The sequence below is a fragment of the Colletotrichum higginsianum genome, chromosome 6, assembly GCF_001672515.1.
Source record: "Colletotrichum higginsianum IMI 349063 chromosome 6, whole genome shotgun sequence".
Lineage (NCBI taxonomy): Eukaryota > Fungi > Ascomycota > Sordariomycetes > Glomerellales > Glomerellaceae > Colletotrichum > Colletotrichum higginsianum.
In genome coordinates, this window is record NC_030959.1 from 3630443 (window position 1) to 3656361 (window position 25919).

At 55.6% G+C, this 25919-nt stretch overlaps 9 protein-coding genes across 9 annotated transcripts; 4 read left to right on the forward strand and 5 right to left on the reverse strand.

Annotated features, from left to right (window-relative positions):
- Positions 1-534: 534 nt before the first annotated feature.
- On the reverse strand, positions 535-1863 carry CH63R_09444 (Serine/threonine protein kinase; the record flags this gene model as incomplete). The annotated part of the gene is made up of 1 exon (XM_018304418.1): positions 535-1863. The coding sequence occupies one exon, from the start codon at positions 1861-1863 to the stop codon at positions 535-537; it is 1329 nt and encodes a 442-aa protein (XP_018156441.1).
- A 1138-nt stretch (positions 1864-3001) lies between these two features.
- On the forward strand, positions 3002-4011 carry CH63R_09445 (Bromodomain associated protein; the record flags this gene model as incomplete). Its single annotated transcript, XM_018304419.1, has 2 exons — positions 3002-3302; positions 3365-4011. 2 exons carry the CDS (start codon positions 3002-3004, stop codon positions 4009-4011), a joined length of 948 nt encoding a protein of 315 aa, XP_018156442.1.
- Positions 4012-5136: 1125 nt separating this feature from the next.
- On the forward strand, positions 5137-6721 carry CH63R_09446 (WD domain-containing protein; the record flags this gene model as incomplete). The annotated part of the gene is made up of 5 exons (XM_018304420.1): positions 5137-5178; positions 5282-5319; positions 5515-5641; positions 5733-6050; positions 6296-6721. The coding sequence occupies 5 exons, from the start codon at positions 5137-5139 to the stop codon at positions 6719-6721; spliced, it is 951 nt and encodes a 316-aa protein (XP_018156443.1).
- A 3274-nt stretch (positions 6722-9995) lies between these two features.
- Positions 9996-11160, reverse strand: CH63R_09447 (OST3/OST6 family protein; the record flags this gene model as incomplete). The annotated part of the gene is made up of 4 exons (XM_018304421.1): positions 9996-10180; positions 10230-10585; positions 10641-10741; positions 10810-11160. The coding sequence occupies 4 exons, from the start codon at positions 11158-11160 to the stop codon at positions 9996-9998; spliced, it is 993 nt and encodes a 330-aa protein (XP_018156444.1).
- A 746-nt stretch (positions 11161-11906) lies between these two features.
- CH63R_09448 (Rossmann-fold nad (+)-binding protein) lies at positions 11907-13916 on the forward strand (the record flags this gene model as incomplete). The annotated part of the gene is made up of 3 exons (XM_018304422.1): positions 11907-11942; positions 12009-12293; positions 12354-13916. 3 exons carry the CDS (start codon positions 11907-11909, stop codon positions 13914-13916), a joined length of 1884 nt encoding a protein of 627 aa, XP_018156445.1.
- A 594-nt stretch (positions 13917-14510) lies between these two features.
- Positions 14511-15944, forward strand: CH63R_09449 (FtsJ-like methyltransferase; the record flags this gene model as incomplete). Its single annotated transcript, XM_018304423.1, has 7 exons — positions 14511-14735; positions 14798-14848; positions 14884-14934; positions 14999-15355; positions 15438-15566; positions 15640-15801; positions 15870-15944. 7 exons carry the CDS (start codon positions 14511-14513, stop codon positions 15942-15944), a joined length of 1050 nt encoding a protein of 349 aa, XP_018156446.1.
- Positions 15945-16325: 381 nt separating this feature from the next.
- Positions 16326-17363, reverse strand: CH63R_09450 (Eukaryotic ribosomal protein L18; the record flags this gene model as incomplete). The annotated part of the gene is made up of 4 exons (XM_018304424.1): positions 16326-16403; positions 16466-16830; positions 16936-17040; positions 17360-17363. The coding sequence occupies 4 exons, from the start codon at positions 17361-17363 to the stop codon at positions 16326-16328; spliced, it is 552 nt and encodes a 183-aa protein (XP_018156447.1).
- Positions 17364-18249: 886 nt separating this feature from the next.
- On the reverse strand, positions 18250-19441 carry CH63R_09451 (Mitochondrial carrier; the record flags this gene model as incomplete). The annotated part of the gene is made up of 4 exons (XM_018304425.1): positions 18250-18493; positions 18554-18690; positions 18741-19016; positions 19145-19441. 4 exons carry the CDS (start codon positions 19439-19441, stop codon positions 18250-18252), a joined length of 954 nt encoding a protein of 317 aa, XP_018156448.1.
- A 3290-nt stretch (positions 19442-22731) lies between these two features.
- Positions 22732-24014, reverse strand: CH63R_09452 (Pre-mRNA splicing factor; the record flags this gene model as incomplete). The annotated part of the gene is made up of 6 exons (XM_018304426.1): positions 22732-22784; positions 22850-22923; positions 22989-23209; positions 23270-23369; positions 23433-23489; positions 23932-24014. The coding sequence occupies 6 exons, from the start codon at positions 24012-24014 to the stop codon at positions 22732-22734; spliced, it is 588 nt and encodes a 195-aa protein (XP_018156449.1).
- Positions 24015-25919: the final 1905 nt, after the last annotated feature.

Here is a 25919-nt window from a genome sequence, read left to right on the forward strand (position 1 = left end):
TCATGTCGTTTAATGTGTTGTTGGCCTGTTGGTGGAGGTGAGAGTAGTGCGGGTGCGGTATTTTAGTGTCTTCTGAATGGAGGCTTTGGGCGTTGGACGGACAAGGGATAGCGAGTCTCATCGAATCGGCTTTCGCCCGGCCGGCGGAGAAAGTGGGTCAATGCGCAGGGGACCAGCAGCGGAGGACGCCGGGGCGGGACTAGGGGAAGGAGGCTCAATCGGGGTTCGACGCGGGTACGGATACACAAGAGTGTTTGGGCCAACGTGTAAGGCGTTCTAGAACGTAAGGGCTCTGGGCTCAGCAAAGTGTCTATTTGTATCGCTTTCTACATTGTTTCTATAGGTCTGCCTATTCCCATGGCCGCTGTCGTTTCGTTCCATCCCATCTCCTCCCTTGACGTGCCCTTCAATCATAGACCCCGTGTCCGGATATGGTCTTGTTGATGTTGTTGTTATCATCATGACCAGTCTCTTACTGCCATGCAACTACCGGCGTGATGGAACGTGGCATCTTAGAGAAGGAGGCAAACCGCGTTACCGGCTGGTAATCGACTCCACCTCTCCCAATGCTTCCGCGAAAGTCGGTCTTTCACGTACAATCGAAGTTGAACAAAGAGTGTGCAGCGCCCGCAGCTCCTGAAGAGCCTTGTGCCCGCCACCATCCTCATCTCCGATATTTACCAACCCAAGCATGTCTTCCACGAGATGGCCAAATGCGAGCACCTCTAGCTTTTCAAAGTCAAACCTGTCGAGGTGCTCGTAGATTGTCGCCGCGCCAAAATCGCCGAGCATCGCATGGCCCGTCTCGTTGAAGAGTATGTTATGAGCGTACAGGTCGCAGTGGGAGACCTTCCTTTGGTGCAGGTGACGCGCGGCCGCGGCGACTCCGCGGAGGACCTCCAAGACGGTCTCGAGAGACAGTGATTTTTCCGGCTCGTATCTGTCTCGAGTGCAGGTCTGCAACGAAGGCGGAAGACCAAGTGCCTGGTAGTGAGGCGGGATGAGCTGCATGACCAGCCCGTGCTTCTCAGGGTGGTCTTGGATGCTCGCGAGAGTGCTGATAAGGTTGTCGTGCGAGCCCGCGGCCAGACATGCGGCCATCTCATCGAGAGGCGTCCCATCGCTCGTCACTTCGCCCTTGAACAGCTTCACGGCCACATGTTCCATTACTGCGTCGGCTACCATCCACCTCGCCTCGAAGATGTCGCCAGAAGCTCCATGGCCAAGCAGACCACCAATCTCAAGATCGTGCCAACTCACCTTGCGAAGCAGGGCAAGCTCCTCCGCGAGGCTCACAGCGCAGCATGGGTTGCCCGCAACCGACAGGAAGGCGAGTTCGGGCATCTCAAAGAGCCAGGGCGGCAAGTCGGCGAATTTGTTGGCAGACAGACGAAGCAAGCCGAGCTTGCGGCATGCCGACATCTCACCCGGCAGGCTGGTGAGGTTGTTGCCAGCAAGCATGCACTTCTGGAGGCGCGAGCAGCGGCCAATGCCCCTGGGCAGTGCCTCGATACGATTGTTGGTGAGAATGAGCCAGCGAAGCTTGGGCGGCAATGCGTCTTCCGGTATGGTCGTCATGCCGTTGGATCGAAAAGCCACCATCTCGAGCTCGGGGCATGCTGCGAGTTGCCTGGGGAAGACGGTGAAGTAGCAATCCGAGAAAAAGGCGACCTTGAGCTTCTGCAGTTGGCCAAAGTCCTCGGGAAGGCTTGAGAGGCCAGTGCCTGAGAGATCAAGATGCTCAAGGGTGTCGGCCAGGTCTAGAATCTCGCGGGGGAATCCATTCAAAGGCCCAGCGAGTTTAAGCTTCTGGAGGCCTTGGTCGCGGTAGCCTCCCCTTCGCAGGGTTTCCAAATCCTGCATTGTCTCGATCCAGGAGGCAGGCGGGCGTGGTTGGGGGTCGGACTATGGGTGAGTTTGGCCGTTGGCAACGCTTGGCTCCACCAAGGGTATATATGCTTGACACTTATGTAGAGTTTTGAAGAGGTTAGAGATGGAAAGCTGCGATACCACGAGGGATAGAGAGACAACTGGAGATTGCTCGGGACCCCTGGCGTCTGACCTAGATAAGATAATGGGCACAGCCCGCGCTCGGCGGGGATGGGTCTCACTCAAATTGGCTAAACCACCAAAAGCCAAGTATCGGTACACGTGTAACAAAGGTGACGAGAGAGATCAACAAAATAAAGTCGGGGCTTGTCCAGCCACATGGAACATCATGCGATATACCAACACACCAGGGTCGAGGCGCGGCCCGAGTTCTCGGGGTGAACAGGGCTGTTCGAAACTACCTGCCTAAGCTTAGGAGAGGGCAATATGGGTTCTCCGGCCACTTGCCGGAAAATGAAGTTGAAGTTGACAGAATCGAGTCCGACTGACAGGGAGACTGACAGATAAAAATGGGATGCACCCCAACGAACCTTGCCGCAAGATGTTCATGGGGTGTGGGGGACCAGACGCTGGTGCCATTGGACGAAATGCGTGGGATTTCACCGCCGAAAGAGAGGCTCTTCTCGGTAGTTACGGCGCTTTGTCCACTAAAGTCTGGCGAGATCGATCCGCCCTTCAGCGCTTAACCAACCACTCAGTACCTGCGTAGGTACGTACTGCAGCCCCCCAGGGGAACGAGCTTGGTTCGGTGGTCCGAGCTGCGATCCCAATTTTCTACTTCCTCCTCTCTACTACCTGCTACGTACCTGCCTACCTAGGTACTGGGGTGTTGAGAGCAAGGCCGCAGCACCTAGCTAATATCCAGGACACCTTCTCGCACGATAGCTTCAACTGCGATTCACTCTCTTCCGAGCTCCTCGTCAATCTGTCGCCCGTTTCCATCGCCGTCGCCATCCAGACCGCCCGCCCTCCCCGTCACTGGTGCGTCCACTCTCACTTGGCATTCAGATCGCTTCTGGGACTTCCGCCATACAACGCGTTCCCTTTGCGCGTGCGCCTTCCGACTTCACAACACCAACGACACAACTCTCTTTCTCCCGAGCTCCCCACGATGTCAACGACGCCTTCACCCCCGACTTCGACAACAACTCCGCGCAAGCGTAGTTTTTCGGTTCAGGATGGAGAGCCCGGCAGCAAGCGCCAGAAGACCGACGCACAAACGCCCGCATCCGCCGCCGCCGCCGCCGATGACGAGCCGCTACAGGCCTGCGCGACCAAGGTCACTATTCCTTCTCTTGATTACCAGGCCAAGAGTGGTCTCGAACGCAGTATTGGACTGGCGCTGCAGCACGTCGGCTTTGATGCCGCTACCCCCGAGGCCATGGAGAGCTTCTTGGGGACTGTAGAGATCTGTGAGATTCGTCTCCAAGCCCGCCGTCGATTCGCGTTCTTGGGGCGCTAACGTCGCCTCCAGACATGGCCTCTTTCATCGAAGATCTCAAGCGCGTCTCTCTTTCCGCGCGCCGCGAGCAGCCGACGCCCGCCGACTTCGAGTCTACGATGCGACGCTTCACCCTCAAGACCAAGGCGCTCAAGCCTCATATCCGCCACCCCGTGCCAAAAGCTAAACTCGAGACGGGCTACTTCAATCCGTTGATCGAAGACCCAGACGCCTACACAACTTTGCCACTCCTCGGCGAGGAACTGAGCGGCAAGCCGGAAAAAGAAGCCAAGGCGTACATTCCCAAATCCTTCCCCGATTTCCCCAGCAAGCACACCTACAAGTACACGCCCCAGGAGGACGACAGCGGGCGGGACCCACAGAAGACAAGAGAAGAAGCGGCCAAGGCATCCAAGCAGGGAGAGGAGGCCCTCAGGGGGTTGGTACGGGCGGCAAAGGTTCGGAAGCAAAAGGAAATCAGGTCGTTGTCGGAGCGTGATCCAATGACCAAAGAGCGCTACTCACTTTGGGCAGCCGCTATGGAGGGCTTCGTTAAGCAGGAAGGCGGCGCAACAGGGCAGCTCGAGATTGCCGATCATAGCATGATTGTCAACTCAGATGCGCGGTATCTGCGCAGGGAGGTACAGCGACAGAGCAAACGAGCCGCTGGTCAAGGGTAGTCGTTCGACCACCTAGGCTGAACGCGAACCCGCGGTGCCCCGCCTGACGAGTTCGAGAGATGAGTAAGGGAGTGAGCGAGTGAGAGAGCAAGCGACGGCCGTCAGGTCACATTGGAAGAGACTTGTCGGGCGGGCAGGAGTGGCAAGGGAAATGCCCATGATGATGAGCAAAGGCTCTTTATTCTTGAAAAACAGGACATCCATTCAGCAAGGCGTTGGGGGCTTCAAACCGCGGGTTGTGCAGGGACACGTTTTGGAGAGGGCTTGTCGCTACTATCAGTCTTTTACCATTATGCGTTTTCGAATCACATCATACAGCGGTCGCATGGCTCAGGAAGCAGCATACTCAGGTTGGATCTACGGGTATTCCACCGAGATAGAGCCGGCCTGAGAGTACACAATAACAGACTCAATACTTACAGCACCCATACACGACTGGGAGCGATGAGGATGATGTCCTTTCGTGACCTCGAAGTGAACGTATGCGCCCTTGTCGTGAGCATGTACGAATACGCGACTTAGTCTCACGATTCTCGTTTCTAGTGGAGCCGTTGGTGGCAGCATTTATATATTCTTGTCGCCTTTATAGTGAAGGTAAATAACAAATAACAGGCGGCAATCGGCAACCGGCTTACAAATTTCTATAGGGAATAAGAAGGAGAAAGGGGGCAGCAGTATCATGGATGAGAGCGTGCTGACACCATGAGTGCCTGTACGTATTCCCATGTCATTCGCGGATGCCCAGACAAGGAGAACAACGGGAGGGGAAAGACAACTCCGAAATAACGATAAAAGAAAGAATTGTTACCAACCCAAGTCCTATTCTGCAGGAGCCCCTGCAGCAAGTGACATGCAACTTCCGTCGGGAACACTGCGTAGTGGGCTACATCAGCCTCGCAGCCACGGTCGCATTCCATTGGTCATTGCCCCACCTGTGAAGCGCAAGGCTGCACTCCCACCTTCCCTGCCAGGCCCTAACCGAAGGTTCCTAATTTTTCCCACCCACACCAAAATCTGGAATTCTCAGCTCAAGCTCTCAAGGGTCAAAGGTGTGACGCTCAGAATCAACTCCAACCTTTCTACCTTTCCCTCACCACTCAATCGACCTGATTGCCTCATTTCCCAATGGCTGAGCAGTTGATTCTCAAGGGTACCCTCGAGGGCCACGTAAGTTGCTGTCCCGTCGTCTGCCCGCACGCCGTTGCGCCGGCGCCGCGATTCGATTCTTTGGCAATTTTCGCAATGGCTGACGGTTGATGCTTTTTTGCAGAATGGCTGGGTCACCAGCCTGGCTACCTCCATGGAGAAGTACGGCTAAACTCACCCCTTCTCTCCTCCCTCCGCTTTCCCTCCCGTTCGAATCCCCTGCCGGCGACGTTCTCGACAGTAGTTTGAGGGGCCGCGTGTTTCCCAGATTCGACATCCGGCATCGAGTTCGAGACGGAGAGGGCCGCGTTGGCCGAGACACTGCGGAAAGAACCACGATCGCTAACTCTTTGCCAGCCCCAACATGCTCTTGTCCGCTTCCCGTGACAAGACTCTGATCATCTGGAACCTCACCCGTGACGAGTCCCAGTACGGTTACCCCAAGCGCTCCCTCAAGGGCCACTCCCACATCGTCTCCGACTGCGTATGTCTCTCGAACCCCTCCGAACCGCGCGAGGAAGTTTCAGCTTCGGCTGCTTCGTTGTTGGGAACTGTGGGCTGATGGGAAGGAATAGGTCATCTCCTCGGACGGCGCCTACGCCCTCTCTGCCTCTTGGGACAAGACTCTCCGCCTTTGGGAGCTTGCCACCGGCACCACCACTCGTCGCTTCGTCGGCCACACCAACGATGTTCTGTCCGTCTCCTTCTCCGCCGACAACAGACAAATCGTTTCCGGCTCCCGCGACCGCACCATCAAGCTCTGGAACACCCTCGGTGACTGCAAGTACACCATCTCCGAGAAGGGTCACTCCGAGTGGGTTTCCTGCGTCCGCTTCAGCCCCAACCCCCAGAACCCCGTCATTGTCTCCTCCGGCTGGGACAAGCTCGTCAAGGTCAGTTTAAGAGAATCATTCCCCCCGGTTTACACCATTCCCTATCCCTTTGCGGAAAAGGGAGACCCCAAACACTTCGACATGATGCTTTGCAACAAAAAGTATTTGCTACTTCAGAGCCTGTTCTGCAGGCCATGAGACCACTATTCACCAATGCACTGATCTCGCATCCTCATATCCACTTTGCCTTTCAGAAAAGTCGTTGTACTGGACCAGTCACACTAACGAATTGGCAACCACAATAGGTCTGGGAGCTCAGCACCTGCAAGCTGCAGACTGACCACATTGGCCACACCGGTTACATCAACACCGTCACCATCTCCCCCGACGGTTCCCTCTGCGCCTCCGGTGGCAAGGACGGTACCACCATGCTCTGGGACCTTAACGAGTCCAAGCACCTCTACTCCCTCAACGCCAACGACGAGATCCACGCTCTTGTCTTCTCCCCCAACCGCTACTGGCTCTGCGCTGCCACCGCCAGCAGCATCATCATCTTCGACCTCGAGAAGAAGAGCAAGGTTGACGAGCTCAAGCCCGAGTTCACCGCTGTCGGCAAGAAGAGCCGTGAGCCTGAGTGCGTGAGCTTGGCCTGGTCCGCCGACGGCCAGACCCTGTTCGCCGGTTACACCGACAACATCATCCGTGCCTGGGGTGTCATGTCGAGAGCATAAAGGGCGTGAAGCTCTCTTCTGTTCTCTTTCTGGGTTATGCGATGATGGTGACGATGTGTGGTGGGGAAAGGGCTCTGAGATGGTAGATCATGGCGGGCGTCCAAGGCTGGCTTCCTCGTTATGTCTTTCGGGATGCGCAGGGTCAAATCGATTTGTGAAAAAATTGGGGATGAGACTGCATTGCTGGCTTATAGGTAGCCTACGAAAGGACTCTGGACATCAACCCACGTAACGCCCAAATCAAAAGATCCTGGCAAACTTCAAAAAAAAAAGAAAAAACCGTGTTTCTCGTTCAACCTGTGATGTTGCCTTGTTCGGTTCACATGCATGATTCCTCTTCGAGAGCTGGCTGTGAAGTTTCTGTAGGGACGCGCAACTCGTTTATGTGCATCGTCCTGCAAGATTGAAGCGCTCGACGTAGTGGCCAACACGTTTTCTTGTAGGTGACATGTCAAGGCTAACTCCCTGTCTAATTCATGTTGGCCAGACGCCAAGTTTGACTAAACTGCGAAGTGTGCTTGGACGAAGATGTAGACTGACGAGGAAAGTGAACGCTTATTCGATGCTACGCGGAAACAGAAAATGAGTACTGACCATCTGTTGTGAGAGAATGTAGCAGAACATATATGGGCCTTGCATCCAATCCACCCCATTCCTCGCGCTTATTTACACCTAATGATTCCTTGATGTGTCAAGGGAACAACACCTCTCCGTGTAGAAACACGGAGAAGTGTTCTCGAGAAGCATTTGAAAAGTAACTGACTGGGCCTGGTCCTAGGTGATAGCCTCAATCCAAGGCTTGTTAGCATCGGGCTTGCCGTATACCGAGTCGCCACAAGCGGCCCTTTGAGTCGCTGGTGCCGTCGCTCGCCGCCGGGCTTGATCCTTGCGAAGGCGTCAACGAACTTGAGGCCGGCGGTGCATCCCGGACATCGGTGGCGTTGACGTTGCCCCAGTGGCCCCATCCCTGTCGGAGGCCCTAGCTGCCGTTGCGGTCCGAGTTAACTATGGGATGGTCGGGCGTGCTGGCGGGTTTAAGGTTATCAACGACGAGTGAGGCGTGTTTATTTCGGTGTGTGGCTAAGAAGCTTTTGACGAGGATGTTGATGTATTCCGTCGGTTCAATTAACCGAGCATGGGGCTTGCCATTCAAGGCGTCGGCGGAACAGACAACAACGGCCTGACGAGGCTATCCCTCGGTCGTTGTGGGAGAGGATATGATGAACGTGGACTCTAGAGTCACGAATGTCGTGGCAGTGGGCTTCATTGGAAGGGAACGCAATGGCATGACTTCAACCTTGATGGTGTGTGGTGTTCACGAAGAGATAGTAGCACCCCTACCTACTCAGCTCGCTCACACCAAGCATCCTGAGGGGATCTCACAGCGACTATCGATTTTCCGGTCATCTCAAGATTCTCTCTCTCTCTCTCACTACGAGTCAAGATGACCAAGGGGGCAAGCTCGACGACTGCGGCAACTTCGGCCAGGCCCCTCTCCGCTGTGTGATGTCAGGAAGTACCCAATGAGCCGATGGAAAGAACAGAGACTCCAAGGGGTGGCTGTTATACTTAGGCGTGCTCGGCACAGCGGTCATGATCGAAAGGTATTGAATGGGGTCCAACATCAAATCCATGAGCCACGCGAAGGCCATTGTGCAGCAGGTCTACTGCCTGGGTCTGGATATCGAGATCCGAGGAGCAGTAACTTGGTACACTTTGACGTAGCTTGCCTCGGCGCTGGGTCCTTTGAATGAGCTCCCCATGTATCAATCAGCTTTAGGGAGATCGCCACTGATGTTGACTTCGAGTAGGGAGAGGAAACATAAGGTTTGAGGCACCTACGACTCTGGGCAAGGGTGAGGCAAAAGAACAACACAGACCATCGGGATTGGAGGACATGAACAGAAGAACTAAGCACCGCAAACCAATTACACCGAGAGTATCAGAAGGATAGAACTTTCCCACAGCCCGAGATTCTCATTGGCATGCAAGCCATCACTGTCATAAGAAAAGGGTCGGTCAACTCCGTCCCCCTATTGAATTTGCCAGACGCATTATCTCCTCCGACGCTTCCTACAATGATGCAATGGTGAGAACGCACTGGTCCCAGTAGTCCATGTCACGTACCGCACATCGCTTGTCTAGACACACCACTCATCGAAATTGATGAACATAATCGTAGCTTATGCTAACTAGGATGTGGAGAGGAGCTGCTTACCCAACAGTAAACAAAGTGTCGTGACCCTATATGAATGACGTCCCTTGAAAGCTGGTACTTCGCTCTAGTTGCCTTTAGCAGGCCAGGTTCTCAGTACCCTGGCTGGGCGTTGAGACCGCCTCAATAGGGAGGGTGGTCGGCTACTACCCTCCCTGGGAGAGATGTTTGCTTGCAGAGACGTCAAGATGTCGAGAACATCCACTAAGGGGTGGGGGCATGACGCTGCTCAGATCTGCGAAGGAGGCAAGTGTAAGTACGACGTCGACATCGTTAACCAGAGATCACACATGCGAACACATCGGGTTGCCACGTATCATTCCTTCAGTAGTTTCAGAACGATGTTTCAACTTCATTCGGAACACTGCGGTGTGCGAGCGCCGGAGAAGCGAAGGCATACTCTAGTGTCGTCTATTCAGATCGAGTCACTTCATTCGGGTTAACAGGGCTACTGACTTATTCCACGGCCCTGTCTTTTTCTCGACTACCAGCAGACTGATATCTAGATTTTCCCACAACTGATAGATCTTGACGAGACGAACCATTGGAGCCGCTGGGGCGTTAGCCGAAGTCCGCGGACGGAGACTTGGAGCACCCAGAAGACTTTGAAATTATTGCCCCTCAAGCGCCGGTCAAGGAAGCTTGGCTAAAACTGCAAAGACGGGCCCGGCGTGTTCAAGTATTGGTCATTGGGAGGAATTATAAAACAACAATCTCATGAACATCAGCTGCCGTCATCCCCCTCAGTCGAGTCACGGACGGGGATCGGATGCCTGAGCTCTAACCACCCCGACGGTGCATAGTGGTGGTATTGTATTTCAATGCGTCGAACATCGTTTTTTCCGGGTCCAACAGCCTTTCTCTAAGAGCCTTGATCGGCCCCTCTATCTTGTATTTTACATTCGTGCCCACGGGGACATTGGGCCCTTTGGCCGCAGGTATAGCTAGTTATCTTCGCGAGCAGCGGCGTAGCGATGTGGCGGAGGCAATTCGGAAGGAGGCGAGACGTTGCAAGCGTGAGGTATTGCCTCCGGTGGTGCTGGCTTATTCTGTGTCTCCTTACATGAAAGGTGGGAGGGAGAAGGGGTAGCCGCCGTTCTTGATGCGGAAAACGCTCAGTAGGAAGCTGTACATGAGGAACAGGACACCGCCCCAAGCGATGACAGCAACCTGCTGTCTCTTGTTGTCACCGATGCGGGGGACCTTGACGGTGAGAGAGATGGCGCAGAAAGCCAAGACGCCATCTGGACTTTGTTAGCGTTGGCCGCATCACTCGAAAAGGGAGGAACATACAGATGGCGGCAACAATCTGAGTCTCCAAGCCGAATTGGTTCTGGAAGCCACCAGCAAAATAGCTGATGCCACCGCGACCATCTCCGGCGACATAAGGCACCTTGCGGATGTGGTTGAACATGTGGCCGCTGGTGAAGAGCAGAATGGCAATGAGACTGATGGCGGCCCACAAGTTGCGGTTCTGGATGACGGGAAGGATGTAAGGCGAGGCAGTAACGAGGACAGTTCCAGCACCAAGAACGATGGTGGTAATCGAGATCAAGCGCATCCAGTTGATGGGACGCGATACCGGGGGGTGTGGTCGGTCAGTGAGGTGTCGCGAAAGCCAGGCGTGGACTTGCTCGGCAGATTGGGCTCTATTGCTTGTTAGAATATCCGCGGGGTGCGGCGTTTTGTTAACGGGCAACTCACCCGCTGGTGAAGTCGTATTGCAGAGGATCCGCAACAGCGACAGCGTGAGGGCCGACGGTGGGCGGGAACAGGAGCAGGACGGGGGCGGTTTGGAGACCGAGCTGGCGATTGTCATGTTAGTTTCTTCGTGGTCACAGCTGGCGGTTGCCTCTTCCGGGAGTAAACGTACCGACATAAAGATCTCGCGGCCATCAGAGAAGTCTAAGGTACCGAAAAGAAGGCGGGACTCGCCCTTCTTGTCACCCTTGGTCCAGGTCTTACCCAGAAGATCCCATTCCGGCTGGAACTCCCGACACAACTGGCAGCCGAAGCGGTTCTCGAGCGCAGTAAGGAGGACTGCGACACTGTAGTCGCGAGGCGCAGAGGTCAAGGATTTGTAGCTGGTGTCGGCAAGCTTGATAGGAGACAAGGTGAGAGCCTTTGCGTGGAATTCGTTGAAGCGTTCCTCGGTGGTCTTCTTGGCTGCAAAGGCCCCGGCAGCGAAGCTGGTCGCAACCAAGAGGGATTGGAAGAAGCGCATCTTGAGGGATTGTCAAAGATTCGGACGGGAGGAAAGAAAGAACCGATAATGGTTGCGGTGTAGAAATCGTGGCCAATTGGCCTTGCTTGGGTGGTGAAATTGGCGGAGGTAATGAACGGGTGCGCCTTGAGTGTTCGTCGTCGTCGTCGTCGTCGTCGTCGTCGTCGTCGAGATCACACACACACTGCACAGCGAAGGGCCCAGTCAGTGGTTCAAGCTCGAACTGGACAGCTCTCATCAGCGGGTTCAGTCCACTGAAGTGTGGATCCTGATGGGAGTTGCGTTTGCAAGCTGGGGATACGTACCGGGATGAGGACCACCGAAGCTTACCCGGCGCCGGGAATTGTTTGTCCCTGTTCGTTCGGGGAACCTTTGCCTTTGAGCCTCCAAGATGTGGCGCCCGCGAGGCGAACCAAAGAGATACCTACGGTGGGGTAATCCTGCCTGGAGTGGGGGCCCTCTCGCAGCGGCGTTGACGGGCTAACCGCTTGGGGAACCATGTTTACCTCACGAGTCCTCCATTTCAAAGCCGTCCGCAAACACACCGCCGTCAACCCCCATCTCGACAGTAATATTCCGCATCTCAGACGACATAGGTGCGGGCATCAACAACATCGCGCTTTTATCACAATACCAATAACGTACTTCATTCGCGCGGCTCTTGAACAAGCCGTCGCCTATTCAGAAGGCTGTTCAATCCAGGTCTCGACGCGCTCACGCGCAGAAGCATACACACAAATTTCACAATGCCTTGCAAGACGAGGAACATGGACTCGAACGAGGCAAGTAGTCAACAATCCAAGTGGGGTCACTCGACGCATCTCGACTCCTTCTGACCAGTTGTACAGCGGATCACTGCGGCCCACGAGCTGGAAATGAAGCACCAAAACCACATCCACAACGCTCGGCTCATTGTGAAAGAGGAAGAAACCAGACGACAACGGGTAACCAAACAAGTCCTTCTTGACGAGAACTCGAAATTACGCGAGCAACTTGCCGAGAAGGAGGCCGAGCTCAACCAACTCTCCGTCAAATTCGACGAGATACTCGGTGACCTAGATTCGGTGAAGGCTACAAATCGAGATCAGGAGACTCATTTGAAAGCCCAGAAAAGGGAGTTTGATCACATCAAGGTCGGTGTTCACACGGATTCCGCAGCCCCTGACGAGCTTTCCTAACCCTGAACCTGACAGGCCGAACTTGAATCCCTCAACAGCCTATCTCAGGAGTCGACAAAAGTCCTGGCCGAGAAGCTGGCTCTGTCCCGAGAGGTAAACTCCATCAAGCCCGAGCTGGAACACCTGCGGTCACAAGTCGCCCACCAGCAAAACGCAATCGCCGAAAAGCTGGAACTTGAGCGTCAGCTCAACATGGCCGAAATGGAACTAGCTGCCGAGAAACGAGCACGAGAGCAACAAGCAGCCCAAGCGGAAGGGGACAGAACGACCGAAGACGAGCTGCGGCGAAAACTCAAGGATGCGGAGAAGAAGTTGACCGCCGAGAGGCGCGAAAAGGAACGATTGCAGGAAGACCTGGAGGCGGCCGTGTCCGCTGCGAAGGCTGGACAGGAAAACGCAAAGGCCGATCGCGATCTGGCCAAGAAGCTCCAGGAGTTGGAGAAGACGCTCTTGGCCGAGAAGCGCGAGAGGGAGAAGTTGCGTAAAGAGAGTGAGATTTCTCTGTCTGAAGCGCAGGCGCAGAACGAAATGATGGAGCAGCGTCTCGACACGGTCAAGTCCAAGTTGCGGAATACACAGGAAGACCTGAAAGCAGTTCGCGCGGAACTAGTCGCTCGGCCTTTTGCCGTACAAACTGCACAGCCCACGGGACGCGCAGGGGGCGCAAAGGCGCAGGCCGGCCGAAAGCGAAGAGTAGAGGAACTCACCGTCAACGACATGAGCATCGGAACCCCAGAAGACATCACTCGCGGCAGGCGCCCTGCTAAGAAGAAGGGCCTTGAGCAAACTCTTTTGGGCGAGAAGTCGCTGTTCTCCATTACCCCTTTCTTGGCAAAGTCCAAGACGCTTAATGTTGAGGACGCAGTTGCCGAAGAGGATGAAGAGGAGAACGAGGCTGACGTCAGCTATATCCCTCTCTCCCATCAGTCCCAGTCCCAAGCTCAGGAGGACGAGGCTGAAGTAGAATCGGAGCCGGAGGTCGAAGCTGCGCCGGAAGAGACAGAGGAGGCTGAAGTACCAAAGGAGAAACCCACCAAAGCCACTAAGACCAAGTCGAAAGCCAAGACGGACGGGGAAGCGAAGAAGCCTCGTGGCAGACCCAAGAAGGTGCTGGCAGAGGCGTCCCCGAACATGCCCGTACAAGCGGCCCCGGCTGCAGCCAGCAAATCCTCCACCAAGCCGATCTCGCCGCTCGAGCAGGTGTTGGAGGAAACCGAAACCAACAAGCAGCAGCAGGAGGAGGAGGAGGAGGAGGAGGAGGAAGAGGTAGTGGCGCCTCCCAAGGCTGTCGGCAAGAAGACAGCCGTATCTGCGACTACCACCGCGGGAGGAGGCGAGCAGGAAACCAAAAAGAAGAAGCGTAAGCTTGGCGGTGAAGCGGCGACTCTGTTCGACGATGACGATGGCGAGGCTGCTCCTGCTGCTACCAAGCGGCCCAGCAAGGTTGCCCTAGGTGCCGGAACGGCCCTCGGCAAAACTCATCTGAGTATGGTGCGCAACACTGGCGCCTTTGGCAAGAAGACGTTCTCGCCACTCAAGAAGGAGAGGAGAGGAGTTGGCGCGAGCTTTTTGGCCTGAACGAACCTGTACCATTGCAATTTTCAAGCGAATGAGGCTGGCTGTGCCTGTCATTTTCAGGGAGACGGCGCAAAAGGGTAAACGGGACCATCATGTATGGGTGGCGTTTCAAGGCCTTGGTTTGTTTAGTATTACTGGGCGAGGCCGGTGTACAGATATGTTCGATTTGGCCGAATAAAGAGGCCCATGATACCTGAATTCCGACATACTGCTGGTGTGATGTAAATGGATGATTGGAACAGTGCCCGGCTTGTTTATGTGACGCGACCTTGAGAAGTTGATCAAGACCGAAGTTACATGAAAGACAACACACCACCTACCCCCTGCTACCAACAACCCCCTGGCAATGAGCTTGGACCAATCACCGTCCTCGGCTCAGCTTCATTTGCAGAAGCTTCACTTCAGCATCTTAGGGTCCATGTCTCGATTTGCGACCGACGCAGCGAATAGTGGTTGTTGCCAAGTGCAGACTGGTCCTGTACATTTTTTTTTACCAGCGAAACCTTTTGAAAAAGATCCAATTCGGCCAAGTTTTGGCCGAGTGGACCATCGTGCCGCTCTCGTTTCCCTGACATCACATTCCCACCCAGCATCATGTCAAAAGCGGCATGTCGCGCTCTTCTGGGCGCGGCGAGGCGTCAAACAGCCGTCAACGCGGCCCCAGAATGTGTGAAGTGCCAACTTGACCTCACCATCGGCCACCAGACGAGGGCATCGTCGTCCAACTCGCGGTGGAAGATGAGGCAGGGCAAGGACATGTTTGCGCGCGAGGCCAAGGTGCAGGGGCTCAAAAGCCGCGCTGCGTTCAAGCTTCTCGAGGTATTGTTTGTCCCGAAGTATGAGAGGCTTGCGGAGACCACTTCCTGACCCATATCCCGTAGATGGACGCCAAGTACAGAATTTTCCGCAAGGGACAGACGGTCGTGGACCTGGTATGTTTTCCCATGTGTGACCAGAGCTGCTGCAGCACGAAGTACTGAAGGTTGAGCTGTACGAAGGGATACGCTCCGGGAAGTTGGTCACAGGTACGAAGGTCCCCTTTCCCAAATCTCGTACGCAACAACGTATGACGTGTCAAATAGGTGGCCGCCGAACGGACGAAGCCCAACGGCCGGATCCTAGGCATCGACATCATCCCCGCGCAGCCGCCCAAGGGCGTCTCGACGATCCAGGGCAACTTCCTCTCGCCCGACGTTCAGGACATGGTCAAGGAGCACCTCTCCAGGGCCAAGAGCCGGAGGCCGAGCCCGCCGCCGCTGTCAGAGGACGAGCAGGACGACGAATCCTCCGCCGAAGATGACGGTGAGGCTTCTGCGATGATGGAGGACACGCCAAGCTACATCGACATGGAGAGGGCAGCATCGTCCGAGGCCGCGGCCACGGAGGCGCCTCCAAGCGCCATGGACATGGCGGAAACCAAGAAGGGGCGGTTGGTGGATGTGAGTCCCCACCCCCCCTCCCTTCTCTCTCACTCTCGGGGTATGGGGAACTCGGTAACGAAGAAAGACTGACGCGGAGCAGATTGTGTTGAGTGACATGTCAGCACCTTGGGACCAAACATCCGGCTTCGGCGTGAACAGTCTTAGTAATCCCTATCATAGGATGATGAACACGAGCGGAGTGGCGTTTCGAGACCACGCTGGGAGCATGGTGCGTCTCCCCGCCCCCGTCTCCTCCTTTTATGGTTCGGGAAACTTGGGGCTTCGCTGACGCCTAACGCCAGGACCTCTGCGGCGCCGCGCTCCAGTTCGCCAACGACACGCTCAAGAACGGCGGGCACTTTGTCTGCAAGTTCTACCAGGGCTCCGAGGACAAGGCCTTTGAGAAAAAGCTCAAGGTCCTCTTCGCCAAGGTCTTTCGGGAGAAGCCCGAGTCGTCGCGCAGTGTACGTCACGTCGTGGATCAGGGCCGGGTTGGAACACATGTTGGATGCTGACACCTCAAATCTCGCAGGACTCGAAAGAGGCGTACTTTGTGGCGCTCAGGAGGAGAGGAAACGTACAGTTGGGCAAGGACGAAGACTTGTAATGCACGGGAAGAATAGGAACGAATCCCAACCCACCACATCAAAACACGAGGAAACCATTGGGATGAATCACGTTGAACAACTTGCATAACTGCGCACGCGTCACAAACGAGAGCGAGGTTGTATGAAAAGTGAAAAAACCAGCCCTAAGGCCGCCCAAGAGATGCCATTCGACGCCGTGCGAGAGTTCGTAGTCGTCAATTCTTTTTTGGATACCTAAACACGCCAGTACCATGCAGAAAGTTCCCTGTAGAGCACGACGGAGCATTTTCGTCCCCATCGGCATACCATAGCGTGTCCACCAACGCGACGAGAGTGTGCACGACCAACCCCCCCAGTTTTTGTTAAGATCCGAACGATGTTGGTTATCATACCACAATCGCTTAGACCTTGAAGCCGCGGGAGCGTCTGCGACCACGGGCCTTCTCGAACTTGCGGCCCTTGGACTCGACGTAGGGCTTCTGCAGAGGGAATTAGTACACGTCCTTGGGCAACGAAAGGACACTAGACAGGGGATCCGGACCTTGTGCTTGTGGGGACCGAAGCCAAAGTGCTTGACGGCCTCACGGGAGTTCTTGGGTCCGCGGAGCAGCAGGGTGTTGCTGCCGGTAGGGGCGCGGAGAGCAAGCTGGTCGAGGGTGATGGCCTCGCCGCCGGCGGCAATGATGCGAGCGCGGGCGGTGGCGGTGAAGCGCAGGGCGGCGACGGTCAGCTTAGGGACGGTCAGGAGACGGTTGTCGTCAGTGACGGTGCCGACAATGACGATGGTGCGCTTGTCCTCCTTGTCCAGGTTGCCGACAATGCGGGAGATGGAGACGGGAGGGCGGTTGATGCGCGACATGAAGAGACGGCGCAGGATGACCTTGTTGAAGCTGGCGTCGGTGCGACCTGATGGAGAGAGAAAAAGTCAGTAGGCGCCTCACGGCTTGGCAAGATTTTCTCCAGGCCGCAGGTAGAAGGAGATGGCAGCCAGAAAAAATGAGAAAAACGTACGGGTCAAGAAGCGGTAAAGCTTCACGAGGAGCTTAAGGTACACATTGTCGCTCTTGGGAGCCTTGCGGTGAGTGCTGCGCACGTGGTGGCGGTCGAGATCGATACCTAGAGTCGGGGTGAAGAACCCATCGTCAGCCTTTAGGTTCAAGCATGCTCTGAATGAGGCGGAAAGTCCGTCAATCCGTCAACCACGGAAGAGTCCGTCACCACTCCCCGCAGAGCGCAGGAGAAGCGACGCATCTCTTCTCGTGGGAGGAGAGGATCTGATTTTTCGCGCGCCCAGTTCGCAGAATAGCAACAGCGAATTCAGTCCACCGCTCTCTCGATGTGTCTCCTCACGAGGACGGGCACACAAGATGCAGGGAGAGAACCGCGTGCACAATCCACTCGCATGTAAAGGCTTGGAATGGGAATTCCTACGTACCCATTTTGTCGAAAGACTCCCGGAGTTGGCGAACTGAGTCAAATGGGCGGCCGTGATGTTGTCGTCGTGATGCGAAAAGAAAACTTTCAGAATATTTCCCAGCTGCACCAACAATTACGCCCTCCCACACGGGAAAAATCGAGTGTGGGCTTAGGGCAACAGCGGCAGGCAGTAGGCCAATCAGCTCGTACTGACTTGGTGGATCAACGAAATTCCCGGTGGGGGCCGCTAGGCCGAGGCTGGTGCAACTGGGTCGATTGAAGTGGGCTGGGCTCGGCCAGCTGCAGAAGGGACCAAGTACGTACCTTGTATGAAACCAGGAGAACAGCCAGATCTCGGTCAGCAACGGTGAGTGAGCCCAAGGTATGTCAGCACCACTTTGTGGATTTCGCAGAACCTTGGAAGGCGGAAGAGCAAGAGAACCCCAATCCAGCACAGTACAAGGAAGTGCCATCTATAATGAGCCATGACTGAAAGCTGCATTTCTGGACCTGAGAGAGGCTCGATCCGTGTCTCGTTGTCGAGGCAATCCTTGGTCTATCTACCTGGTCCTGTGACACCGGGTCCATCTGAGATATCCGTTGTATGAGTTAACGTGGGTGCGTATATCTCTCTGTGCGTATGCAGGTAAGAGGAAACCCCTGCCTCCAGTCCAGAATGCACGAGCTAGTCTTGTTGTTGTAATACATTATAAAAACACTGATGGATGAAATGCCGGGCTACCAAACGCAACCCGGGGAGACAGTCTCTCTGTCTCGCTGTGGCTGTTGTGGATCCACTGTCTAAGAGTAACCTCCCCCATGCTCAGTCCTTTTTCACAATCCTTCCGCCTATTGCCCCTTGGCTATGCCAAGAAGAAAATTGTAAAATAAGTTTAGACGCCTTGCGCGTCAGAGGGTCGCCTCCGAGTCGGCCTCGGGCTTAAGAGAGACCAAGAAGTCGCGAGACAGCTCGAAGCTGAGCCAGCTGGAAGCCATGCTGGGCGCGACCTTGAGCAAATTAGGGACGATGCCCTTGTACATGCCCTTAATGCCCTCTTGGGCAACAATGACCTTGACGGCATCAGAAATGGACTTGTATTGGTAGCCCATGCCCGTCATAGTGTTGATCTGAAACCTTCGACGCAGGACGTCGCTGTAGACAGTCTGATGTCAGCAGGGCAAATAAGGCGTTGTTTTCCACTTGACGACTTACAAGGGGTAGGTGCAGGTCTGAGCAACAGCGCCAGAGATGGCACCAGCCAGCAGCTTCCGGACAGCGCTGGGGTTCTTGTCGCCCTCAGGGGTTAGGTATTTACGAACCCATTCATAGACCATGAAGTTAAGGCCGACCTATCCATGTGTCAGAGCCTCATCTTACGCAGGCCAGGGAAACCACTTACGTAGGGAGCGACACCAGCAACAGTGGGAACAATGCCTCTGTACAGGGCAGAGACGCCGCCTTCCGTCTGGTACATCTTGGTCATGGTGGCCCACATGCCAGGGAGCTGCTCAGACTTGGGGCCCAGCTCGGCAAAGGACGCAGACTGAATGGAAAGTCGGGTGCGAACAATGTCAAGGGGGTATGTGAAGAAGACAGAGGTGATGCCTGCAATGCCACCGCAGGTCAGACGGGCAAGCGGAGAGAGGTCTGCACCAGGGGTGTTCTCAAATATGCTCTGCAAGCTGTTAGCCTAGCACTTCACAAATACGCACCCACGCACACACAGGCGCGTGCAAGCAAGCAGCACAAGAAAACAAGTACAGCCAACAAAGCAGCATAACTGTCAAGGAGAATAGTACTCACCCTCTTGTAAAAGTTGTAGCTTCCGAATTGAACGGCTGAGTAGGGCACAATGCGAACACAGTTGGTTCCATTGCCTCTCATGAACCCTCTCCAGCCTTCCTCTCTCCACATCTTTGCTAGACCCTGGCCTACGGACAGCTTGTAGGCATCTCTTCCGACGCTCTGGACTTGGAAAAGAATTTTGAGGCGCTCGAGGGGCGACACGACGGTTCGTGACACAGCGCCGGCTACACCTCCGGCACAGAAGGCTGCGATGACGGGCTGGGAGACGGTTTCGCGAAAGCGGACGAACTGCATCGGGGGCGGGGCCGGAGCAGCTGCGGCAGGGACCGCCGCATTGTTCGGAGACTAGAGGTGCATACCAAACGTCAGCCGCAGTCTCTTGCCTTCTGCCTCTTCTTGCAATCAAACGGACAATTCGTGGGACAGCCGGGGGCTGTGAGGAGTGACCTCGGGCGTATGTGTGTGTACGTGTACTTACAGACGACATGACTTCAGACTCTGGTCAACGAGCAGTGCGGATGTATGGAGGGGTTTCCTTCTCTTTGCGACTACAATACGCTCGGTGAACGACCGGCCACTGCTGAACCTCTGAAGCCACCTTGTTGCTATGACGTTGCTTGCATTTAAGGCTTCTGAGGAGGTAGTTTTGGAAGGCTCGTGTTCAAAAAAGGGTTGCGACACCTGTGTGCAGGTAAAGGAGTCGAGGGGGGAAAAAGATGCTTGCTTTCAAAAAGAATGACCCAAAAATGAAGGTTGAGGAAAGATTGTTCACGTCTAGTAGCAGATGGGGAAAGGCGATGGCGACATAATCGAGTAGACGTCCGATAGAGAGGGGAGTTTCCTCAGCATCAGAGGCGTCTCGTGGGTGAGTCGGAAGTGGTGTTGTTGGCGGTTGTGTGTATCGCGGTTTTTTTTGGCCGAAGATGTTCGTCAAGGGTGTCTCCCATATGCCGCGGCTAAGGTGCAGACAGGCCCAGGGTCGGCAAACAAGGGCAGTACGGTAAGGAAGGGAGGGTTCGAAGGCGGCGATGGTTGCCAACAAGTGCTCCACGGGATGTGTGTTTTCTTCCAGCCGACGAGAGTCGAGGAGAGGCGCGCGTCGTGAGGGTCGGGGGAAGGACGAGTGGGAGGTCGAGTGGGAGGTCGAGCCTTGCAGATGCTTAGAGACAGGGGATTCGGAGCGGTTGGGCGGGACAGGGAGGGGAAAGGGAAGGAGGTGAAAGGCGGACAAAGGTGCGCGAGATGTAGAAAACAGATGTCGACAAAAGGCGAGGTTTTGCGCCGCGACCTTTGACAGTGGTAGCGGTCAATGAGTGGTGGAGGACGAGTTCGCGAGGAAGGAATCGTCTGGTCGTGAAAGGCGCCGAACGAAGACGAAGACGTGGATGCCACATTCGGCCGGCGGAAGAGCACGCACAGGGCATACACCAGGTACGGCGGCTGGCAGTCAGCGACGGTGGCAGCAGTGACAGCTTTTTGGAGGGAACAAGCCCGCCGGGGGCCCAAGCGGCTGTGGCTCAGCCAAGATAGCTCCGGGGGGAGGGCCTGGAGGGACGGAGGCACCCCCCGCGGCTGATCGAGGAGGGGAACACAGGTATCAGTACATATCCTGGGGAACAGGGAACGAATGACACAGCTCTGGAGACCAATTACGGCATCTCCTTTACCCGCCAACGAGGTTCAGCTTCAGCTTCCCAACCGAGGGAGCGACCTTGGAGACGAACCCGGAAAAGGCGCCATGTACTACTACTTATATCTCTGATTCGAGAACACACTCTCCTACGACTTTTTCACCCCTTGGCCTCTCCACACCAATGACGACAACTGTCAAGCTGGAAGGGGGAACAGGGTCCAGTGCAACACGTAGTGTTCGTGAAATGTATCGCATTACTCCTCCTCTTCGCCCGCCAACAGACCATCGCTGATAATCTGTAGATGCTTATCGAACTAGATAGCAGAACATGACAGTAGGCCGCAGAATACTCTAGGACAAGCCTCACGCGATAAAGTGTGTTTGGCAAGCTTTGCCTAAATGCAAATGGCGAGTTTGAGGATCGACATTTTCGTCAGCAACTCATCGTTGTCGGCTGTTCCCTAACCCAACGCCAATCTGTGACTGCCTCGCCTTGGTAAGACTGCGGATAATCCTCCTGCCTGTACAGACACACACTCAAAGAGGATGCCAACGCGTCATTGGGTCGGTTCCCGATTTCTGTCCAGGCAAGCCTGCGCAAACAAAGCCGCCCGTTTACCTAAGTATTCCACAGCGGTTGAGTGTGTATTCCTGGACTACTTACCTCTCCTCCGTCACCACGTCCCCCGACGCTACAGCATCCCCATTCTCGACGTCGAACGCGAGCCTTGGGTCCCCTGCATCTCGGCTTCAACCGGGCTACATCGGAGCGAGTTTGCCGAATCCCCTCCTCCCAAGCCTCCGGATCGTCCCTATCAACGCCGACGACCGCGCCTCGAGATTCCGAAAAGAACGCCCTACCCCCCCATCTTCCCCGCTTCACCGCCGAGTCCTGACACCAGAGCCCCAACACTTGAGACGCTCAATACGCAACGACTGCTCTCCACGCCAAGCACGTCAACGCCATCCCCCGAGGAGAAAAGACCCCCACGTCTCCGCTCTGATCGAACGTGACACTGGCGGACTTGACCTTTACGCATCACCCACCAGGTCCTGACCCATCTGCTTCTTGGGCCTGGCTCGTCTTCGCCTAGGAGAGCTCGAATCTACATCCATCTTGCGTTGAGATTCGTGAGAAATACCAAAGGGAGCACAAAACGTCCACCACGCCGTCCGAAGGGAACCCGGTTTCATCTTCGCGATTAAGCATATGTCCCGTCTCCCACGAGCTCAATGGAAGACAAGCCCACGGCGAACTGCACAATACGCTTACGATCCCTGGCCACAAGCGAGTGCTACGGCGTGCTGGATGACCAAATGTGACACGGTCCTTGCCTGAAGAGGCGAGGATTTGGCTAGAAGGAGGCGTTGGTTTTCCCGGCGTGTGTACCGCTCGAGTTCTCAACGCCCTCTGACTACCTCCCAACGAGTGCTGATGGTATGGTTTCCCAACGACAAACGATTGCCCAAGACTGGAAACGCCAGGCCGATGCTAGCGCGGGTCCCGGGTTGCACCTTCAACTAATCGACACGGACGGCGTGCCTCCGCATCCCGCGAGAAGTCTCCAGCACGATCAAGTCAGAAGGCTGCATGGGCGAGTGCTTCTGCAAAGACCTACATTCAATTTCTAAACTACTATGGGGGTAATGCTATCAAAAGGCCGCCTGCCAAAACCATGCGTCGTCTCGAGCTCGTCGCCGAATGGGGGTGCCCCGCCGATTATCGAGTTTCCGATGTGCTTTGACGACTCGAGTGCTGCATGTGTCGAACGGCCCAGGCCTTGCGCGCTGAGCTCGGAGAAGCCGAATCGGTCGCATCGAGCCTAAAAAGCTCCCAGAAGGTGAGGACACTTTACAGATCCAGGTTCAAATAGTGGAACCGGGAGAGAAATCAGAAAACTTTTGGCATAGCCGCGCACAACCCGACAAGAGAAATTGCCAAGTATACTTATCACTCCGCAGCGATATCCAGGTCGTCGTGGGCAGGGGGAGGGCTGTCCAGGGCTGAGAAGACAACAACGTTAGTTTATCTGCGAGAAACCCTTATATTTGGGCACGGACGAACATACCCTTTCTGTCGTCACCGTTAGTACCGTTTTCACGGTGGTCCCGGTCGTCACGATCGTCCTTTGGGTCCCGGTCGCTGTTCCCGAGTCAGTGTCCTTTACTCATCATCTGCATTTGCTACCGCACGGAGAGAACACGAACCGTCGGTCAGGGCTGCGGGAGCGCTCGCGGGTGTCACGTCGGTCGCCGCGTTCGTAGTCACGGTCGCGGTCACGGCGTTCATCCTTCCTGGGAGAGTAGTCGCGGGTGCTGCGGCGAGGAGAAGGAGAGCGGCCGCGACGAGGAGAAGAGCGGCGAGGAGCGCGCTCACGGTCCCGGCCAGAGTCGAATCGCCACGACGCACTAGGAGGTGTGCGAGCCCACTGGAGGACGTGAAGTCAGCACGGGAGCCAGTTGCATAGCCAAGTCGACATAATATTTACCTCAATCTTCAGAATGTCGTCACGGCCGATGCGCTTGTTGTGCATCTCATGGTAAGCATCATCAGCATCCCGACGGTCCTCATACTCGACGAAGGCGAAGCTTGGCAACAGAGGTCAGTCGAAGTTTATAGAAAGCCGACCAAGGCCGAGGTGGAGAACTCACAGTCTGCTTGAGGCCGAACGAGGGGCAGGGATGTCGCAGCGAACAAGGTGTCCATAGCTATAATCGAGTCAGAACGTCAGCATGCCGATACATACACTGGGGACCCGTCTGTTCATTCAAAACCGAAACGTCGGCCGTCGTCGGCACAGCAGGACGTGCTGGTATGTGTTCGAGCTGCCACGAAAGCGCTGGCAGGCCACGGCGGCGCGGACAACGGGCGGGCGGTGGGTTGGGAGGCAGCCGGAGCGAACGAGGGCAGGACGCATCGACGAGGGGGACGGTAGGACGAGGAAAGCATATTTGATGCTAGAGGCAGGAGCAGCGGATGCGGAAGCGAGTACGAAGGTGCGGGAGGACGGAGGCGGTGGGCGGGGAGGCAGCGAGCGAGGCAAGGAGATGGACTATCGGAAATGTCGGAAAGGCTCTCGCGTGCCGGGGAAAGAGGACGGACGGAGGCATCGACGTGGGAGGTTTCTTTATAGTTCTTCAGTTGACATACCGTTCGAATTCGTAGGCGAGGTCTCGGGCGCGAGTTCCGTGGCTGAAGCCAGTCACGTACAAGGTGGTGCCACCGCGCGACATGATTGTTGTGTTGACTTGGCTGTAATAAAGAAAGAAAGGATTCAGGGAGATGAAGTAAAGATCCTGTCTCGCGACGGAGATAAAGCGACAGCCAGGGCCTGATGAAGCAGAGCCGCGTAAATGGGGGGCCGGGGGGAGGGAAGAGGTTTGTAGAAGGGAAGTTGGATGCGCGTAGTGGTTTTGGCGATGGTTGAAGAGGAGAAGAAAGAGGTCGCCCGGACCTGGACTGGCGCAACAAAAAGATTTTGGTACGGGAACAGGCGAGCTTTGGAACAGGTACGTATCCGTATCCAGTCGGAAACTCCACTTCTTGAGTCAGAGCGAGGGCGTTGGTTGGTCAGATGGGGCACCGCGCTCGGAGGTCGCAGACCGCGAAAGCTTACGTAACGGCACTCATACGCACCACTCTTGACGTTTCTCCCTAGTCTCGTACTATGCAGGTGCTGTCCTGCGCTGTGCTGTGCTGGGCGCTGTGGGAATATGCGGCGGCGCCGGGCCCTCGCTCCTTGTCCCTGTCTTCCAGAAAGATCCGAATGCGCTGAGTTGGCGGCGCACACTGTGTGGTACTGTTATAGCTGCCGTCGCCGGATTTGCAGCTAACGCGGGAAGACAGCGCAAAGTGCCCGGCGACTAACAGCCAGAAGTCCCCAGTTGAACGTCAGGCACGCCCGGCCCAGTCGGGCGCTAGTGATGTCATTGCCGACCAGGACAGGAAATTTATTTTCTTGGAGTCCAAACCGGCCCAAGGTGACCAAGTACGCTTCACCGAGAATTGCCGAATAGTACAATTCGACAGTTACAATTACTTGACAGAGAGAGAGAACCCCCCCCCCCCAACCCCCCCCCCTTCCTGGAAAGAAACATGCTGTAGATATTATCTTCTACAAGTCGCAGGCGACTAATTGTACCGACGGACGACCCGGGTTCGAACACGGATGCAAGCTGTCTCTCCGTTTCCGGCCGCGCTTTGCCGGAGAACAGCCAGAGACCAACCACATGTCCTGTTTGTCAAGAGCTCCAATCGCCCTCATGGTTTCCAAAAAGTTGGCAGCGGGCTGGACGCGGCTGTATCTTCTCCTCGGGGCCGAGATGACTATTGGGGGGAGATGCGTTTCTTGTCTCCTGCACCGCACAGCAATGCGACTCGACGCCAGCATCAACCTGGCTAGACGAAACATTCGAGACAACATACAGAGACATATGGGGAAGCAAGCATGCCCGCTGTGCTACGTATTTGTCTCAATTACATGCAGGTTATCACTTGTCAGGATGTCTTCTTCGCTCACATCACATGTTATTCGATGCCCAGACTGAGATGCGTAGCCTAGCCAAAGTGGTCCCTCTTGAGGTCGCACTCAACAGAGATGAGAGGATGAAGAATACCATCGCCCGCCAGTGAACCTAGTCTTTGCAGACTGGGGTCGTCTGGGAGGCGGACGAGTACCATCGCTACACCGTGTTTATCCACTTGCTCAATCTCACCTGCTTCTCACCTGCATCTTCGCCCTATTTTTGACTTTTCCTGACTTCATCAGAGTCCACTTTCGCCAATCCACATGATGTCGCCTCCTTGATGCCGAACCCCTCTCCCCTCGCTCTCCGTTCTCCGACGGAATGAGCGGGAGGAACTTCAATCGTACCTGTCTGTACCACTAGCACTTCTCGGGCCGGTCCCTTGTTGGAGTGATGATGAAGGGTAAAGCTCGACCGGCAAGACCCCCCGGGATCCTCGGGCGCGGTTGACCAAGCTCAACGTCTTTCTTTGTCCGGCTATCTTAGATCCATCCTTTCGCATCCATGTCAGAGGGTTGACGACCCGCGATGCGCCCGGCAGACCCGTAAATTCAACCACGCCGGGCTGATGGCGCCTGTAATATATCATTGCCAGCTCCCAGCTCCCAGTCA